Here is an 18416-nt window from a genome sequence, read left to right as displayed (position 1 = left end):
CTCTTCCGTTGGTTGCCTTATGAAATTGCCAAATTGTTGGCACTTGTCGCAGGCTCTGACATATGTGTCGGCATCCTTCTACATTATTGGCCAATAGTATCCTGCATGGAGTAGCTTGTGCACCAAAGACCTAGATCTAGAATGGTTGCCGCAAACTCCTTCATGGACCTCCCTCATGACGTAGTTCGCCTCTTCGTGGTCGAGGCATCTCAGGTAAGGTCTAGAGAATCCTCTTTTGTATAGGGCGTCTTTAATCAAAACGAACCGGGTAGCTTTAACCTTCAACTTTCTTGCGATCTCTTTGTCGTCTGGCAGTTTGCCATCTTTAAGATATGCGGCTATTGGAGTCATCTAACAGTGCTCACTACTTACCTCCTGTACGCCAGTACCATCTATTAGAGATGAGAGTTGAACGAAGGACAATACCTGGTCGGGGACGATCATGGGTTCTGCGGAAGCTGCTTTTGCTAATCGGTTGGCATCTTGGTTCTCTTCCCTTGGGATTTGAACCAACTTGATCTGGAGGTTACTCGTTTGACCCTTCACTTCCTCGAGATACCTCTTCATCCTTTCATTCTTGCACTCGTAGCTTCTATTAACTTGACTGGTCATGACTTGAGAATCGGGGTATACGACCATACTATTAGCTCCTGCAGCTATTGCGAGGTCCAGTCCTGCTATTAAGGCTTCATATTCCACTTCGTTATTGGTGGTAGAGAAGTCCAGACGGATCATGCATTCGATCTTATCTCCTTTCGGGGTGTGGAGTACTACTCCGGCCCTTCCGGTATGTTTATTGGAAGATCCATCTGTATGGATTCTCCATACGGGAGTCTCATTTGCCCCCTGTTCTTTCATGATAGTGAACTCACGATGAAGGCCGCTAATATCTGTCCCTTCACAGCCGCTCGTGGTTGGTATCGAATATCGAACTCACTAAGCTTGACCGCCCATAATGCCATCCGTCCGACAGCTTCGGGGCCACTCATTGCTTTACGTAAGGGTTTATCTGTCAGGACATTTATGGTATGTGCTTGAAAGTATGGTTTGAGTTTCCGTGCTGCGGTCACTAATGCAAAGGCAAGCTTGTCCATCTAAGGGTACCTCTCTTTTGCTCCTCTCAGTGCTCGGCTAATAAAATACACGGGCCTTTGTACCTCATCTTTCTTTCTAATAAGAGCCGCACTGACGGCTGTTGAGGAGACAACAAGGTATAGGAACAATTCTTCCCCCGGCATGGACGGGCTGAGTAACGGTGGAGCGGAGAGATAGGCCTTTAAATCTTCAAATGCCTTTTGGCACTCACCCGTCCATTCAAATGATCTTCTCAGCGTGCGAAAGAAAGGGAGACATTTGTCTGTTGCCCTTGATACGAATCTGTTCAAGGCTGTTATCTTGCCGTTCAGACTTTGCACTTCCTTTACCGTTTTTGGGGGAGCCAGTTCTATTATTGCCTTCACCTTCTCCGGGTTGACCTCGATGCCCCTTTGGGACACCATAAATCCCAAGAACTTTCCTGCAGTTACCCCAAATGAGCACTTGCTCGGATTCAGCTTCATTTTGTATGACCGAAGAGTGTCGAAAGTCTCCTAGAGGTCGCTTATGTGATCAGACTCCCGAATGCTTTTCACCAGCATGTCGTCTACGTAAACCTGCACGTTTCTCTCCATCTGGTGTGCGAGCATCTTGTTCATCAATCTCTGATATGTGGCTCCTGGATTCTTAAGTCCGAAGGGCATTACTTTGTAGCAAAAAAGCCCCTGACTCGTTACGAACGAGGTTTTCTCTTGATCGATTTCATCCAATTTGATCTGGTTGTAGCCGAAGAAGGCATCCATGAAGCTCAAGAGTTCATGTCTTGCGGTGGAATCCACTAAGGTATCAATACGCGGGAGTGGGTAACTATCCTTAGGGTAAGCCCTATTCAGATCCGTGAAGTCGACACACATTCTCCACTTCCCATTGGCCTTCTTGACCATTACCACGTTTGCCAACCAATCTGGGTAGTATACTTCACGTATGAAGTCTGCTTCCTGTAACTTCTGTACTTCCTCGGTTATGGCTCGCTCTTGTTCAGGGTCGAACACTCTCTTCTTCTGTCGGACAAGAGAGAATGAGGGTGATACGTTCAACCTGTGGATCATGATTGACGGGTTGATCCCCAGCATGTCCTCGTGACTCCATGTAAAAACATCTTGGTTTTCCTTAAGGAACATTACAAGTGTTTGCCGGACTGCTTGGCTGGCCAAGGTACCGATTCTTGTGGTCTGTTCGGGCCTAGAATCGTCGAGGTGTACTTCTTCTAATTCCTCCACCGGTTCTGCTATTGTCCATTGTTCTTCTATGCTCATTGTGTGCATGTGGTTGTTCATCTCCATCATGGCCACGTAGCACTCCTGTGCGGCTACTTGATTTTTGCGCAGCTCTCCAACCCCGTACTCGATTGGGAATTTGATCATCAAATGGTAGGTCGAAGTTATAGCTTTCCATGCGTTGAGAGTAGGTCGTTTGAGGATAGCATTGTAGGCCGATGAGCAATTAACTACAAGAAACACCACATCCCTGGTGATCTGCTGGGGGTAATCCCCCATCGTGACAGATAGTGTGATAATGCCAAGGGGGTAGACCCTTGTTCCTCCGAAATCGACGAGGGGTGCTTTTGTGGGAACTAGTCACTCTTTTCCAATCCCCATCTATTGAAGTGCAAGGTAGTAAAGGATATCAACTGAGCTTCCGTTATTAACCAAAACTTGGTGCGTATTGTAATCTCCTACTTGCAAAGTCACAACAATCGCGTCATCATGCAGGTGGTGGAGACGCCGCGCATCCTCCTTTGAAAACTCGACAACTGGGTTGTCGATCTGTCTCATCTTCGGCACGGCACCTGCCAGTTGGACACTACGAACCATCCTTAGGTACGTTTTGCGGGCCTTTTTGGACGAGCTAAACGATGTTGTGCCCCCAATGATCATCCTTATGTCTCCTATTGAGGGCCTCAGGCGCTTGTTTTCCTGTCGAGGAGCTGGGTCATGTGGTGGGTCTGTCCTATTCTTACTGACGAACCTCTGAAGCTTTCCTTGCCTGATAAGGGCTTCAATCTCTTGCTTCAGGTCATAGCAGTCGGTCGTATCTTGGCCATGATCACGATGAAAACGCCAATATTTATCCTTTGATCTCCTGTTCGGGTCTCCTTTCAGTTTGCTGGGAGAAGTCAAGGATCCTTCATCCTTAATTTGCATCAGCACTTGATTAATTAGAGCGATTAGCAGGGTAAAGCTTGTGAACTTACCCGTAGGTGTCTTGGAGCGTCTATTTTCCCGTCGTTCCCCGGTTCTGGCCATTTTCTGTCCTCTGTCTACCCGTGTATCTTCTTGTCTCTCCTTCTTTCTAGGCTTTTCTTCCCTAGCCAGTGGCGCATCTTCCGCGTTCATGTACTTGGTTGCCCTGTAAAGCACATCCGACATAGTCTTCGGGTCGTTCTTATATAAGGAGAAGAGAAACTTACCCTTCCGTAGCTTGTTGGTGAACACAACCACTAGTATCTTGTCATTTGCCTCGTCTATCGAGAGAACGTCTTTGTTGAAGCGGGATATGTATGACCTTAGCGTCTCATCTTTCCGTTGCCTAATGCTCATCAAATAGGCTGTGGACTTCTTGTATCGGTGGCCCCCAATAAAGTGTGATACGAATTGAGCGCCTAACTCCTTGAAAGTGCTAATCGAATTGGGCGTCAATCTGCTATACCATATCCTCGCAAGTCCCTTCAGTGTAGTGGGGAAGGACTTGCACATGATCTCATCCGGCACACCTTGAAGGTGCATTATGGTCTTGAAAGATTCTAGGTGGTCTAAGGGGTCCTTGGACCCGTCATAACTCTCCACCTGAGGCATGCAAAACTTTGGGGAAAGAGGCATGAACTGACGGGTGCTGTGAAAGGCGAATCGGTTCGTTGGACCAAGTCATCGAGGTTGCTAGATACTCGACCTTTGAGGGCATTCATCATCACATCCATCCGTTCCCTCATCATCTGCATCTCAGCGGCTATGTGAGGAGGGAGAGTGTCCGAGAAAGATGGCTGGTTGGTGTCCTACCTCTCCAGTTTGTTCGGAATGTGGCAATCCTCAGGTCCTTCCTGATTCCTCCTTTCAGCACTTGTCCCTTCCTAGTCTTCCTCCTGTGTGCCAAGGTGCGCATTCCTTTGCCGCAACTGCTCCTCCAAATCATGATTTTGCTTGGTTAGGCGTTCGACCGCTGCTGCGAGCGTTTGGACTTGCCTCTCCAAGGCCGTGGTGTGTGGTTCGTCGCCTTGATTGTTGGTTGTTGCCATTGATAGAGTGAGTACCATGCAACTTTTTGTCTCAGGGATAAAGCAAAAGCTGATTACTCGCTAGTTTCCCACAGACGGCGCCAACTAATGATGCCGAAAAATCACCAATAAGCTGCACGCTCTCATAAATCGAAACAACACCTACAAAACGAAAAGAGAAGACCTCACAGAGAGCACCGATGTGGTGCCGGCCAAAAACCCTCCGAAGGTCAAGTTAGAATTTTTCATAATCCTAGAATGCCAGAGTTGAGTGAATTATGCGTACCTTGATTTGTGAGGGTTTTGGGGTATTTATAGTGGTGTAGGGTTAACATCCATGCCTTGGCCATGAAGTCCTTTCCTTCTAGGATTGAAACTCTTCCCTTTTGCATACCTTCTAAAATTCTTTTCCTTATAGGAGTCCTTTGATAGGGCTAAACGTGTGACGCAAGAACTCTCCTTATACATGTTTGCGTGGAGATCATGCAAAGCCACATCAGACTTAATCGTAAAACGCAAATTCCATTTAGGGATCCTTGGAGTCCAATCTGGAAGGACGACTGTTATGTCATATCTGTCTGACCACTGTGGATCCGTGCTCCTTGGTTTCGTCAACCTATCATCCTTGTACCGTCGCATCCAGTCACATAGATCTGTCACATTCATTTTTATTCCACTTCAATAGCCATCGGAACCATGTGAATCTAAATGGCCACTCGGGGTTTAGGCATGCAGAAGAGGGCAGTATAGCTTATGATGATGCAAGTGTCATGAACAGGGCTTCCATGTATCAAGAGAGAGCTGGACGAAGGCGTCCTGGGATTCCTCACTCTAATATCTGTACCATCTGCTCTAACTACGTCTATATACTCCGGAATCGATGCCTGGTACGTATATCAAACTTGAAAAAATTTCACACACACACACACACACATATATATGTACGTATGTATGAGCTACATATAACTGTATTAGCAAAAAAAAGCTACATATAACTGTCCATGGGTAGCTTCTCTCACACACACATATATAAAAGCTATCTAACCGTGTTTGTGGTAGCAATTCTTGTTGGTGGGTAGTGATCTTTACGAAATAGAGATATTTTATTAAGAACAGAAAAGATCATCAACCACAATATGACCTATTTATTAAATGAATTAATAGAACATGACTCATATAACACACTAAAGAAATTGTTGTGAATAATTTGTTTATGAAGAGAAATAGAAAAATTAGTATATAGAATTTACGTGATTTGATAGTGGGCTTACATCCATAGGAGCATGCGACTAATAATCCACTATGAGAAAACTAATTTATGCATATATGTAAAAATTGAGTCAATTAATGTGTTTTTGACATGAATAAAGAATTAGGTTAGGTCAACACAAGATTGAAAAATTTATCAATCTTGTTAAATTGGGTTAACCTATTTTGCTATGAAACAATTTACATAAAACTAACATGCAAAATAGAAGGGGTATCATGTTCATATCAAGTTTGTAGTTTATTGTGTCAAATATTGACACCCGACTCCATACAACAATGTTTTAGGACTTCTAAGAAAACCTCATAATCGTCAACATTCAGTACTCACGTTGTGATAAACTATGTTCCTTCTCCAAGTTAAATGATTTATATATTTCTCTCTCTTTTACATCATTTTAATGGAAACACATAACAAGAACTTTTGTGTGCAGGTTTGTGGAAGAGTGAATTGCAGGCAGTGTGTAAACATAGGAATGAGAGAGATGACAGAAGGAAGGAAGTGCATAGAGTGTTTAGGGAGGAGATTCAGCCAAAGGTGAAATAATCATTTGTTATATATATCACCCTTCCCCCAAAATTAGACCTGCATGGGCTCGATCACAACCAAGTATTTTACAGCGTAATTAATATACCCAGCAGAAAGATATGAATTTTAGATTAACTAGGATCACAAATCAAATTCATGAATTAATCATATGGTTCCCAAAAACTCACAAAAATACTAACGGATGATGGGTCTCCAAAACTGTCTTATATGATGGTTGTTTATGGAGAATTTTAGTGATAGGCCGGCAATCATAAACTTGGCACTTAGCAAACTGACCGTAGATGAAGACAAGGACCTCTTCACCAAATTATTTGGACAGTAGAAACATGATCACCTCTTTAAAGTATATTAAACCAGATATAGAAGTACCACAAGACATTTATCTCAAAAATTATTAGAGTAAAAACTTTGCGTATGACATAGTCAAATGTGATTGTCATCCATCAATATAACATATCATCAAGTCTAAAAACACAACTTTTTCTGCAATTGCAAATATAACTTTTTTATGTTCAGTGCATAATAAAAGTGGTATCAATAGTGAGTTCATATGAAAATGATGTTATTTTAATTATAATTTATTAGTTTAACATGTTTTGAGAAAAAATATTATGAAAAATCATGTGTCTATAGCATTATACCAATATAGAATTCCTTAATGGCTTATTTTATGAATAATAATGTTATTAGTGGCCATTGGTTTTTTGTGATTGTTGATAGGTACATACAAAGAGCAGGGAAGGTAGGGTGTTGTAATTGGAGGTACCCTAGTATGATGAAGTAGGCAGAGCTTATGTGGGCTGAGAAGGGGCCCAGGAGGAGTGGCGAAAGAGGGTATGGTTACAATGGCGTGGTGTCATCTAGACCAAGAAGCCCAATGACCCCAAGGGCCCATGTTGGCAGTAACCCAGACCCCCCTTCTTTTGTCATGGGCTCACCATATTCCCCTTGTACTCCAACTCATCCCCACCACCTCGCATTTTGAGGAATTTCATTTGCCAATCATTGGTGAAAGTTTCTTCAAATGCCTTATTTTATGCTTTTTAAAAAAAAAAAAAATTTTATTTCTTAGTCAAATTATTCTTTGTCCTATTATTTTATTGTGAAGGCAAAGGTTACATTTTATTTTATTTTTGCTAAATAATTTGCAAAATTTACATTTATTGTGCCATTCGGTATTTGTTCTTCTTTCATTTTGGTGGGGTGTAAATTATGTTGTATGCATGCATACAACATAATTACTACTATAACTTTTAGCAGTAACTAGCGGATGTCCCACGCAATGTGCATGTTTGTTATTAGTTATTTTATATTATTCATATATGTTATAATGTTTGAAAAATTAATTTTGATTATGTATTATATGTTACTAAAATAATGAAGATTTTTTTTTTAATATATACAATATATTTACATGTAACCATAATTAATTAGACCCTAAAAATACCACCACTTGCCTATTGATTTCTTTTTACGAGGTGTACATGTATATTTGATTATTACATTTGATGTTTTCAATATAAAACTTCTTATTATTTCTTTTTTTTAAGGATTATTTATTTTTAAAAAAATGCATAAACTTTTGAAGGTTGAACATCTAATATTTAAGCTTTATAATTTTTAATTTGCAAAACTAAATATACATGTCAAGAGATTAAAAATATAACAACAATTGAACAAAGAATAAAATTTTACTATTTCATATCTCAAGCTTAATTTACATACATCTTAGTACCTCGCTCACTTACAAAGATTAAGCATTTCCCAAAAATATAAATAAACACAAATAACACATATAAAAGCTTTATGTCTTTCCTAAATATACCTTTTAGAAACCTCATATGCCACTAAAGCATTGTATCAAGCTTTGACAGTGTTGTTAAGAAGTTTAGATTATATGCACCTAAAACCAAAGCCAATTTCATACTCTTCTTGAAATTGACTCTCTCTTTCTTTCTCTCTCTCTCTCTACTTTTCTTTTGGCTCTATGATATTTTGTGAAACTGAAATATATAAAATAACAGATGTTATATAATGAAAAACTAACATTGAATGGAGAAAAATTTTCATTTATGAAATTAAAAGTGGAAAAGTTCCAAAAGTTTTTTTTTTGAGGGAAAAAAGTTCCATAAGTTGGAAAAGTGAGGGGAACCAAATCTCTTAATTTTTTTCATTTATGACTTAAAATGGTCATTGATAAGAAAATGGGGTGAGGTGAAAGGTTAAATGAAAAACTACTCATATAAAGCGTCACATGGTAGAACTTCATGCTCTCCACATGAGGTCTCTACTTATATATATATTGACTACTACTAAACAAATGTTATATTAATTTAGGTTAATTACTACTAAATTTTTTAGTAGTAATTACTACTAAACAATTTTGCCGGGAAGTGATTCATATTGTACGCAACAATTGTTATATTGATTTGGTTAAAAAAAAAAACTACAAAAACTTTAAAAAATATCTAATTTGCTCCTTAAGTACAAATAACACTTCATACTATTTATGCTCTTTTTATAAAAAAACTAATTCATGGCTCCTTCTATCATGACTTTGGAACGCCAACACTAATTTGTGGTTAGGTTACTATTAGTGGAGATTTTTTTTGTTGACACAAATTAATAATAGGCTAATTGTAGACACCCTATCTTGCAACCTCCATTTAACTTCATTTCAAGAGAAAATTCGGTCATTTCATGGCATAGTGGAAAAATCATAATTTTCATTGTGCTACAAAAAAAACTTACTATTGCAGGGGGCCAAAATCGTAGCAAAAGCCTAAAAAGCACCACTAAAGGTACATTTGATCTTTAGTGGCGGGTGCTATTGCGGCGGTTCTTCCCGCCACTATTGTGATGCCGCTATAGATTTATTGTGGCAGTAACGAAAAGCGCCGCAATAAATCTCCTATTTAGCGGCGCTTTTGGTCTATTGCGGCGGGCGTAAAACCACCGCCATATGAGGTTACCATTTGGGTCAAGTGACCTTTTAGCGGTAGGATATGTTCACCGCAATAGGTGACAACCTATAGCGGCGGGCAATAAACGCCGCTATAAGGCTTCATGTGCAATAGACCTTTTAGTGGTGGTTATGTCCGCCGCTATATGTGTGAAGCTTTAGCGGCGGGCTATAAATGCCGCTATAGGTTTTTAATTATATCATAATTTTTTTTCTTTAGCGGTGGTTTTTGCCTGCCGCTATAGGTTAAATTTTTTTTTTCCCTTGGGTTCTTTTTATTTTTTTTTTTATTTTTTTATACAAGATATAATTCTACTCTAGCCTCATCTAAGTGTATATATGTGTGAAGCTCCCTCCTGGAGACTTGAACCCTAGCCCTTGCCCTCCACACTCTACAAGTACTTATACTTGTGGAGTGACCATCGCACCAAGGGTGTGCGGTGATTTTTTCTCCTGGGTTCTAAAACCACATATTTATTACAGATAACCTGTAATAATTTTACCTCCACTAAGACAATATCACAAATGTAACTAGATAACACCACAAATATCTCTAAACTAACATTATATTAACATAGAAATATATTATCAAATACATAATATTGACTATAACTATCATCAAAGTTCTAAGCTAATACCACAATCAATGTTCCAAAGTATTTAAACAAATCCTTCAACATTTCCAAAAAATGTGGTTGTTTAAATGTAGTTCTTTGTACACAAAAAGCCATCAAAAAATTATAGCAACTTCAGTATTGTAGCACCATCATTAGTAATTGTCACATCTCCAATATCATTAACGAGCATCTAAAACCATCAACCAGAAAGCAAATCAAAATTATACCCTTTGGCAGAACTACATAGTCCAAATAAAAGCTTAGTAATGAAAAGGGAAAAGAAACATAAAGCTTGAACATGTTGGCTCAATAGCAAAAAAAAAAAAAAAAATAACAGCAATGACAAGCTATATGCCTAATAGATGTTTCTATATACATAATGGTAAAAAAACCAAATTTCAATTCTAAGAAATAAGCATCAATGACAAGCTGTATGCCTAATAGATGTTTCTATATACATATGCACAACTAAATCTTGCAAAAATTAATTTATAAAATGTAACAACATCATTTAACTCAATTACATAGAAAAATCACTTTAGAGCAAGCACCAATACTTGGAAAGGGAGTTAAAATGCCTAATAGTTCTCCATGACAAAGTCAATTAAAGATGTATATCTAAGAAAATATGGTTGAGGACTGAGTTATCATAATTCCGCATAATGTGCATTTGGCAGCATATGCTAGGGTCACAACACTTGATAACTGAATTGAACCTCTGAAATTTAATTAAAGAGATGTTAAACAAACTTCAGCTAGATTATAGCATACTAACACCCATATAAGAGCTACTACCCATTTCAACTATACAAAAAAAGGCAAATTGAGGAGAATAAGTAATGGTCCTTACTTGGATTCTAACAAATGCAAGACATCTCCACAGCATATGCATGGCTTGTGTTACCCACCAGTGATACCATTAGCCTTTATTATAAAATGATAATGTTTCCCACATATTGGATTCCCACTCTAATCTGAAGTTTTGATAATAAGTTAGTAACTGCAATCTTTTTGGAAGCTAAATCTTAGCAATGTCCCATAACTCAGAAATTAGACAAGATGATTTGCATGGTGATAAACAAGCACCAAATAGAACAACAACCTTTTTTTTATTTTTTTTTTAATTAAAACCCAAATCAAGTTGTCAAAAAAAAAGAAAAAGATAAAGTCCTTTTGTGACAGCAATGACAAAAATAAGAAAAAATCCTATCTTTTAAGCAATCATTTTTCCAAAATTGATATACGCAAACACAAAAAATCAGTACTGGACTAATTTCAAACAATTAGTCCAATCTTAACATAGCCAAATCTCAAATAATTGTATTAGAACATAATGAATTCTTTGAGAAAAAACACACAAACATTGACATATAATTTTAAGAAGAAACTAACCAGAGAGAGGTTTCGAAACTCTAATCATTAAGGCAAAATATAATGAGTGATAACAAAAGTATTAACTACACTCTTCATCACTAGACTCATCATCATTGGAGTCATCATCATTGGAGTCATAAACATCATCGTTAAGCTCTTCATCATCGATAAAGTCTTGTTCAAGCAATTCATCCTCACTGATCAATGGTGTATCATAAATGGTTCATTCTTCATTAACTCGAGCCCAAGCATAGCTGTCATTTGCATCATCACATGCATCATCAATAGTTATATTATAAGGGACATTCTCAAGATAGGTACCCACTTCATCATCATCATCATGTGAAGTATTAATACCAACATCAAACACCTCTTTAGGTTTTGTTTTGACCACCACCGCCCAATCTTTATGTCTCACATCTTCCAGGTAAAACACTTGTAAAAGTTGAGATGCTAATACGTAAGGCTCGTCAATCAATTGATCACCCATGTGTATCAATTGTGAAAAATTAACAAGGAGAAATCCAAACTCATCTTTTTTGCATCCTCTCCCACTAATAACGTCAACCAATTGACATTTGAATAGTACATATCGATACTTGTCAGAGTAGTTCCACTCAATAATATTAATTAGTACACCATAATAAGTAGCACCACCTTCAGTAACAATACAAACTCCACTGTTTTGAGTTTTCCTAGTTGCCTCAAAGTCTTTGGTGCAAAACTTCAAACCATTTATAACATAACGCTTGAACTGTTTTGCTTCATTATCTGGATATTGAGCAAGCCATATGACTTTATCAGAGAGTTTCTTTTTCTCAAATGCATCCATTGACATCACCTATTATAGACAATGACGTTTATTATAAGTATGCTATCTAAAGTATTACAACCAAGTTTTATATATAGACAATAAAGTTTTATATATATACTTTACTTACGTAGTTCCTAAACCAGCTGAAGAATTTCTCCATGTGCTGCTTTTGAATAACATTTCATTAGTTACATGAAAAGGAAAATCAGCCTTGATCTTCGCTATGTGTACACTATGTAGACAAACATGTTAGTGTTAAGTTAGAATATTGTACTTGAATGCTATGAAAGGATATGCAATGACATATTACTTACTCGGGAAATGGGATGATTTCTTCACAATTGAATAGCACATAACGATGTACTTGGATCCATGAATTTGAATCTAATGTAATGCTCATCACCGTACCCATGGATTCCTTGACATTCCTTACAGGTCGATTGAATGTAGTTTCAACAGATTTAAAATATCATGAGCAGAATGCTAAGCATTCCTTTGCTATATACCCTTTAGCAATAGAGCCTTCTGGATAAGTTTTATTATGCACGTAAGACTTAAGTCTTGACAAGTACTTATTGGAAAACCCAAGATCAACAATGGGAAATTGATAAATTAAACAAAACCAAATAGACCAAGTTACTATACGTGTTACCTTTCTATAGGATACATCCAACAATAATGAACTGGACTAGCAACTTTGGCTTCGCTAGCCAAATGCACGACTAGATGTACCATCATTGTAAAGAAAGAGGGAGAGAATATCCTTTCCAACTCACACAATGTCACTGCAATTCTCTTCTCAAGAGCCTCAAGTTCCTCCACATTTAGTACTTTGGAACATATCTCCCTAAAGAAACAAGATAATTCAATTAAATGCCTACTCACTTTAGGGGGCAAAGATTCGCGTATTGCTAATAGAAAAAGTTGCTGTATTAAGATGTGATTATCATGGCTCTTCATCCCACTAATCTTGCATTCTTTGAGTTTAATGCAACGTGAGATGTTTGAAGAATATCCATCTGGCACTCTTACATCCTTCAAAACTTGCAGTAAACCATCATTTTCACTAGCATTTATATGGTAGCAGGCATGTGGCATGCGTGTCTGATCATTCCCAACCTTTTCCAAGTAAAGTTTACTTCTTATATCCATATACTTTAAGTCTTAACGTGCCTTCAAGTTATCCTTTTGTCTTGCCATCCAAGTTCAACAATGTGCCGATTATATTATCAACTACATTCTTTTCAATATGCATTACATCAAGATTGTGACGCAACACATGGTGCTCCCAATAGGGCAAAGTGAAAAATATACTTCTCTTCTTTCACACAATTAAGGCTTCCTCTCGTCTTTTTCTTTTATTGGGCAAATTAACTGTTTTCTTCCCAAACACATGGCCAACTACAACATCCATTTGTAACATGATTTCCCCTCCGGATACTATAATAAGAGCTAATCTCGTATCAACATGCCCATCAAATGAATTTTTTTGCTTACGGAATTCATGATCACTATCCAAGAATTGCCTATGTCCAATGTAACTAAATTTCCTTCCATATCTTAACCAATGAGACTGACTATCATAGTTACAAGGGGACATGCAAGTGTACCTTTGGTACTCCAACCTGAGATATCACCATATGCAGAAAAATCATTTATGGTCCACAATAATGCAGCATGCATATGGAAATATTTTTTGGAAGACACATCAAACGTTTTTACTCCAACATCCCATAAGTCCTTTAGTTCTTCTACTAGGGGTTGTAAGTAAATGTCTATATTATTCTCGGGCGAGGTTGGATCGGGAATCAATAATGATAGCATGAAAGAAGTCATTTTCATGCACATCCATGGAGGGAGATTGTATGGGATCAAAATGACGGGCCATGTACTATGAGTCCTACTCATATTCCTATACGGGTTGAACCCATCGGTTGCTAATCCAAGCCTCACATTATGAGGCTTGGATGAGAACTCTATGTACTTAGAGTCAAATGATTTTTAAGCTTCAGAATCAATAGGATGCCTCAATAACCCGTCATTCACATGACCATAGGCATGCCACTTCATATGATTGGCTGTTTCAGGAGACATAAATAGTCTTTGCAATCCTGGCTTTAAGGGGAACCACAGTAGGATCTTTGCAGCTTTTTTTTTTCTTTTCTTGGAGGAAGCATTAGTACTTTGTTGACATTTAGACTCATTACTTTCCCATCTTGAATGATTACAGTTTGGACAAGCTTCAAGGTTGGCATTCTCCTTCCAATATAAAATACAATCTTTAGGACAAGCATGAATCTTCTTATAGCTCAAGCCCAAATCCTTAATAATCTTCTTAGCATTTGAAGGAAGAAAATCAAGCAAAAATTGCAGCAACATGGTAAATGATTTGTTGGTCCAACCATTAAGACACTTCATGTGGTACAAATGCACAATGACTGACAATTTGCTAAAATGCTTACAACCTTCATAACAAGGTTGATTAGCATCTTTAAGCAATTTCATAAACCAAAGTTCATTTTCATTAGGACTTTCTGTGGGTTGTTGCACAATAGGGACTTCTTCCATTGGCCCAGATGCCATATCTTGTTTGGGGAACATGTCATGCAACATGTCAAGAAGATCAACATACTCTATCGGGTTTTCTTGGACATGACTATTAGGAATTTCAGTAGAAGTTTGTGCAGGTGATGATTCCCCATTAAAAACCCAAGGGTTATAACCCATACAAATCCCTTTTGACACTAAGTGAGCTTGTACGACATCTATAGGCCACAAATTTGAATGCACAAATATTCTACATGGACATCAAATCGTTTTATCTTGGTGTACATGGTTAGATGAAAAATTCAGAAACTGTTGGACTCCATCTAAATATTCTTGCGACCTTCTATTGGTAATTTTCATCCAACCCCAATCCATTGCTATAAAGTGGTTTACAAGAAATACCTATAATGTGATTTCATAAAAGCACAAATCAAGAGTTAACACACATTTCATTTACACAATTTCACTTTAATTTAAGAAACAAATCATCTTTAATCATTCACTTTCAGTTATGTACCTAAGAAAAAAATGAATTTAAACGCATAGAGAAGTTGTCAATACATTTGGTAACTATAACATCATTACTAGCAATAGCCTAAAATGAATTAATTAAATAAAAGCAACTCAACAAGAATCATCCAATATTACACAAAACAGTCAACACTCCCAATATTAGCTAAAACCACCTTATAACTCCATGCAAGCCACCTGCTTGCCCCAATTCAACAACCCACCACAACCATAGAGAGAGAGAGAGAGAGAGAGAGAGAGAGAGAGAGAGAGTACCTTAATTCTTTCACCAACTTCACTTACTTTGCCAGCAATTAGTTGTATCTATATTGCTACTCTACACATATATAGTCATTATCAATAGAACTCTATCATGAACTCCACATTGATTAATAAGTAGTTTCTAATTTAAATGCTATAGCAACCATAATTCAAAATCCATTTCCTCCATTTGTCAGCCATCAACATGAAATTACTTAAATCAAATATACAATTATGAACCAGAAATTTATGGTCGTCATTATACGTAGATCTTCATTCACTTAGAGAAGACGTTAAGCATTTATTACGATCATTGATGACAAAACGTAACTGACGGAGCAACAATCAGAGAATGAGCTGTGGCCTCCAGAAAAAGATTTTGTAACGCACTAGCCGTTGAGCATAAATGCAGCGTATCATTGCCCATTAATGAGGCATACAATTATAAAAGAGAAGATAATAGAAGCTAAAGGTATACACAAATACTCTAGGAAATCACTCTCTACTTATTTTCTCTCCAGAATCTTTCCCCCTTACTGACTTAAGCATCGGAGGCGGTTTGGCTAACGCCACACCGACGTGTTACTTTTTCATCCAGTTCATTTTGCAGGTTTCTCATCTACAGAGATGACCCCATTCACAACATATTCCATCTGCTACAATGAGGAGCTTAATTGTTGATTTTTTGCATCATTAGTTTGGCGTCGTTTGTGGGGAACGCTAATCATTCAAGCCATTCCCCATGACAAAAGGGTTCCTCAAAGTGCAAGATGGAAGCAGAAACTGGACCTCAGCCAAATCCTATCCAACAATAACAAATCCAAGCCCTCTTGGCAAGTGTGGAAGAGCTGACTTGCTAGATTGAAGAATTGTGAAAGACAATGGAATCCCAAAATGCAGAACGTTGGAAAATAGGTAAAAACCAAAAATGAAGAAGAATCAAACTCTCAAGCCAATAGGTGAGACAGAACTTCAGGAGAAGATTCCACAAGGGTGGAGAATGAGCTCCGCAACATGAGAAAGGAGGTGGACAAACTAAAAAGTGCTATGAAGGACAAAGGCAAAGAGAACCTAGATGGGATGATTCGAAGGACGGACTCACCATTCACTAATGAAGTGCTGAATTGTCCCCTCCCACCAAAATTTTGTCTCCTACAATTGGAGTTATATGACGGTTCCAAGGATCCCTTGGATCGCATCAAATCGTTCGAGACGCTAATGCTGTTCCAGATGACCCCAGACGAAGTGATGTGTAGGGCATTCCCAACAACAATGAAGGGAGCAGCTAGAGTATGATTCAACAAAATACCCCTGGGAACTATTGTAGACTTTGAACAACTCAGCAAGGGTTTTGTTTGTCATTTCATTGGGGGCCAAAGACACAAAAAGCCAACTGGTTATCTTCTCAACATCTAACAAGCAGAAGGAGAATCACTAAGGCAATACGTCACTTGGTTCAATAAGGAGTTGCTGTAGGTAGACGAGGTTGAAGATCAAGTCATCTTAACAACCTTCCAAGCAGGATTGCTACCAGGAGATTTCTTCTTCTCAATCACTAAAAGTCCACCAAAGACAGTAGTAGAGTTACTCCGTAAAGCTCAGAAGTACATGAATGCAGAGGATGCAGTGCTTGCAAAGGAGATGAAAGGGAAAAGGAAAAGAGATGAAGGAACAAACAACAATCGTGATAAGAAGGAGAAGATACGAAGTGGTGGACGGACCATAGTAAAAAAGAAAGAGCCTCCGGATAGGAAACCCAAGTTCACCAACTTCACTCCTCTAATAATGCCAATTGAGCAGGTCCTTATACAAATAAGAGACGATCCTTCCTTGCAATGGCCGAAGCTAATTAGCACTCTAGTAGAAAGAAGAGACAAGAGCAAGTACTGTAGATTCCATAAGGACCACGAGTATCGTACTGATGAGTGTAGACATTTGAAAGACCAGGTGGAGATTTTAATTTGGTAAGGAAGTTGCAAAAATACGTCAGAAAGACAGAGTTGTATAGGTACCAATGGAAGGACGACCAGGACAAAACTTTAGAGATAGGGAATACCAAACCCCCTGTAGGAGAAATAAAGACGATCTCGGGAGGAATAACAGCAGACAAAACGCTGAAATCCCTAAAAAGGGCACAGGAAAGGGAGATAAACAACATCCATTCACGGTTCCCTCCAATGAAGATGCCAAGGAATGACGAACCCAATATTGTCTTCTTAGAGAGAGACAGTCGCGGCATCAGGCAACCCTATGATGATCCATTTGTAATCATGCTTAGAGTAGAGAAGTTCAACATCCACCGGGTGCTCATTGACAACGAAAGTTCAGCGGATATCGTCTACTTACCTACGTTTCAACAAATGAAGTTGGATAAGAAGAGGATCAGACCTTTCACCTCGCCTCTAGTAAGCTTCACAGGAGATAGAATTGTCCCTAGAGGCATTGTCACTCTAATTGTGATTGTAGGAACTTATTTGGCACAGTCACCAAGGAAATTGATTTCCTCATAGTTGATTGCCCTTCAACATACAACATCATCTTAGGAAGACTTGCACTCAACAGACTAAAAGCAGTAACGTCAACATATTAAAGTAAAGTTTCCAACAGCCCATGGGGTAGGAGAAATTAAAGGAGACCAAGTTCTGGCAAGAGAGTGCTATCAAGCTACCTTAGCATCTGGAGAGAATCACACATGGGTGATCAATGAACCAGAGCCTAATCCTGAATCGTTAGAAACACCACAAGAAGTGGAGATCGTCCCAAGAGACTCAATGAAGATATTGAAGATTGGAGCAGCACTTCCAACCCTTGAAAAAGAGAAAATGATCTCCTTCTTAAGGGCAAACCAAGATGTTTTCACCTAGAAACACAAAGATATGCCCGGGATTGATAGGAAAATCATACAACATTGTCTTAACGTCAACCCGGAATACAAACTTGCACAACAGAAGCGGAGAGTGTTTGCACCAAAACACAACAAAGCTATAACTGAAGAAGTAGAGAAACTACTAGAAGCTGATTTCATCAGGGAAGTCTTCTATCTAGATTGGCTTGCAAACATGGTTATGGTAAAGAAGAGCAATGGCAAGTGGAGGATATGCGTTGACTTCACAAACTTAAATAAGGCCTGCCTAAAGGACAGCTTCTCCTTGCCAAGGATTGACCAACTGGTAGACTCGACTGCAGGACAAAAGCTCTTAAGTTTTATG

At 38.5% G+C, this 18416-nt stretch overlaps 3 protein-coding genes across 3 annotated transcripts; 1 reads left to right on the top strand and 2 right to left on the bottom strand.

Moving 5' to 3' along the window:
* Positions 1-351: 351 nt before the first annotated feature.
* On the bottom strand, positions 352-858 carry LOC142606222 (uncharacterized). The gene has a single exon (XM_075777606.1). It carries the CDS (start codon positions 856-858, stop codon positions 352-354), a length of 507 nt encoding a protein of 168 aa, XP_075633721.1.
* A 1835-nt stretch (positions 859-2693) lies between these two features.
* On the bottom strand, positions 2694-3821 carry LOC142606221 (uncharacterized). Its single transcript, XM_075777605.1, has one exon. The coding sequence runs from the start codon at positions 3819-3821 to the stop codon at positions 2694-2696; it is 1128 nt and encodes a 375-aa protein (XP_075633720.1).
* Positions 3822-16221: 12400 nt separating this feature from the next.
* Positions 16222-17717, top strand: LOC142606220 (uncharacterized). Its single transcript, XM_075777604.1, has 3 exons — positions 16222-16497; positions 16684-17007; positions 17139-17717. The coding sequence occupies exons 1-3, from the start codon at positions 16222-16224 to the stop codon at positions 17715-17717; spliced, it is 1179 nt and encodes a 392-aa protein (XP_075633719.1).
* Positions 17718-18416: the final 699 nt, after the last annotated feature.

Source organism: Castanea sativa, chromosome 8 (genome assembly GCF_040712315.1).
Source record: "Castanea sativa cultivar Marrone di Chiusa Pesio chromosome 8, ASM4071231v1".
Classification (NCBI taxonomy): Eukaryota; Viridiplantae; Streptophyta; class Magnoliopsida; order Fagales; family Fagaceae; genus Castanea; species Castanea sativa.
The sequence above is the reverse complement of the archived record's forward strand: the minus strand, read 5'-3'. Positions and strand labels throughout refer to the sequence as shown.

Bases quoted from the DNA above. Each gene is read 5' to 3' on its own strand.
- LOC142606220 (XM_075777604.1), top strand. From the start codon at position 16,222: ATGAGAAAGGAGGTGGACAAACTAAAAAGTGCTATGAAGGACAAAGGC. The intron at 16,498-16,683 runs GTATGATTCAAC...GAGTTGCTGTAG, and splicing joins CAATGAAGGGAGCAGCTAGA to GTAGACGAGGTTGAAGATCA. The intron at 17,008-17,138 runs GTCCTTATACAA...TGATGAGTGTAG, and splicing joins TAATAATGCCAATTGAGCAG to ACATTTGAAAGACCAGGTGG.
- LOC142606221 (XM_075777605.1), bottom strand. From the start codon at position 3,821: ATGCACCTTCAAGGTGTGCCGGATGAGATCATGTGCAAGTCCTTCCCC.
- LOC142606222 (XM_075777606.1), bottom strand. From the start codon at position 858: ATGAAAGAACAGGGGGCAAATGAGACTCCCGTATGGAGAATCCATACA.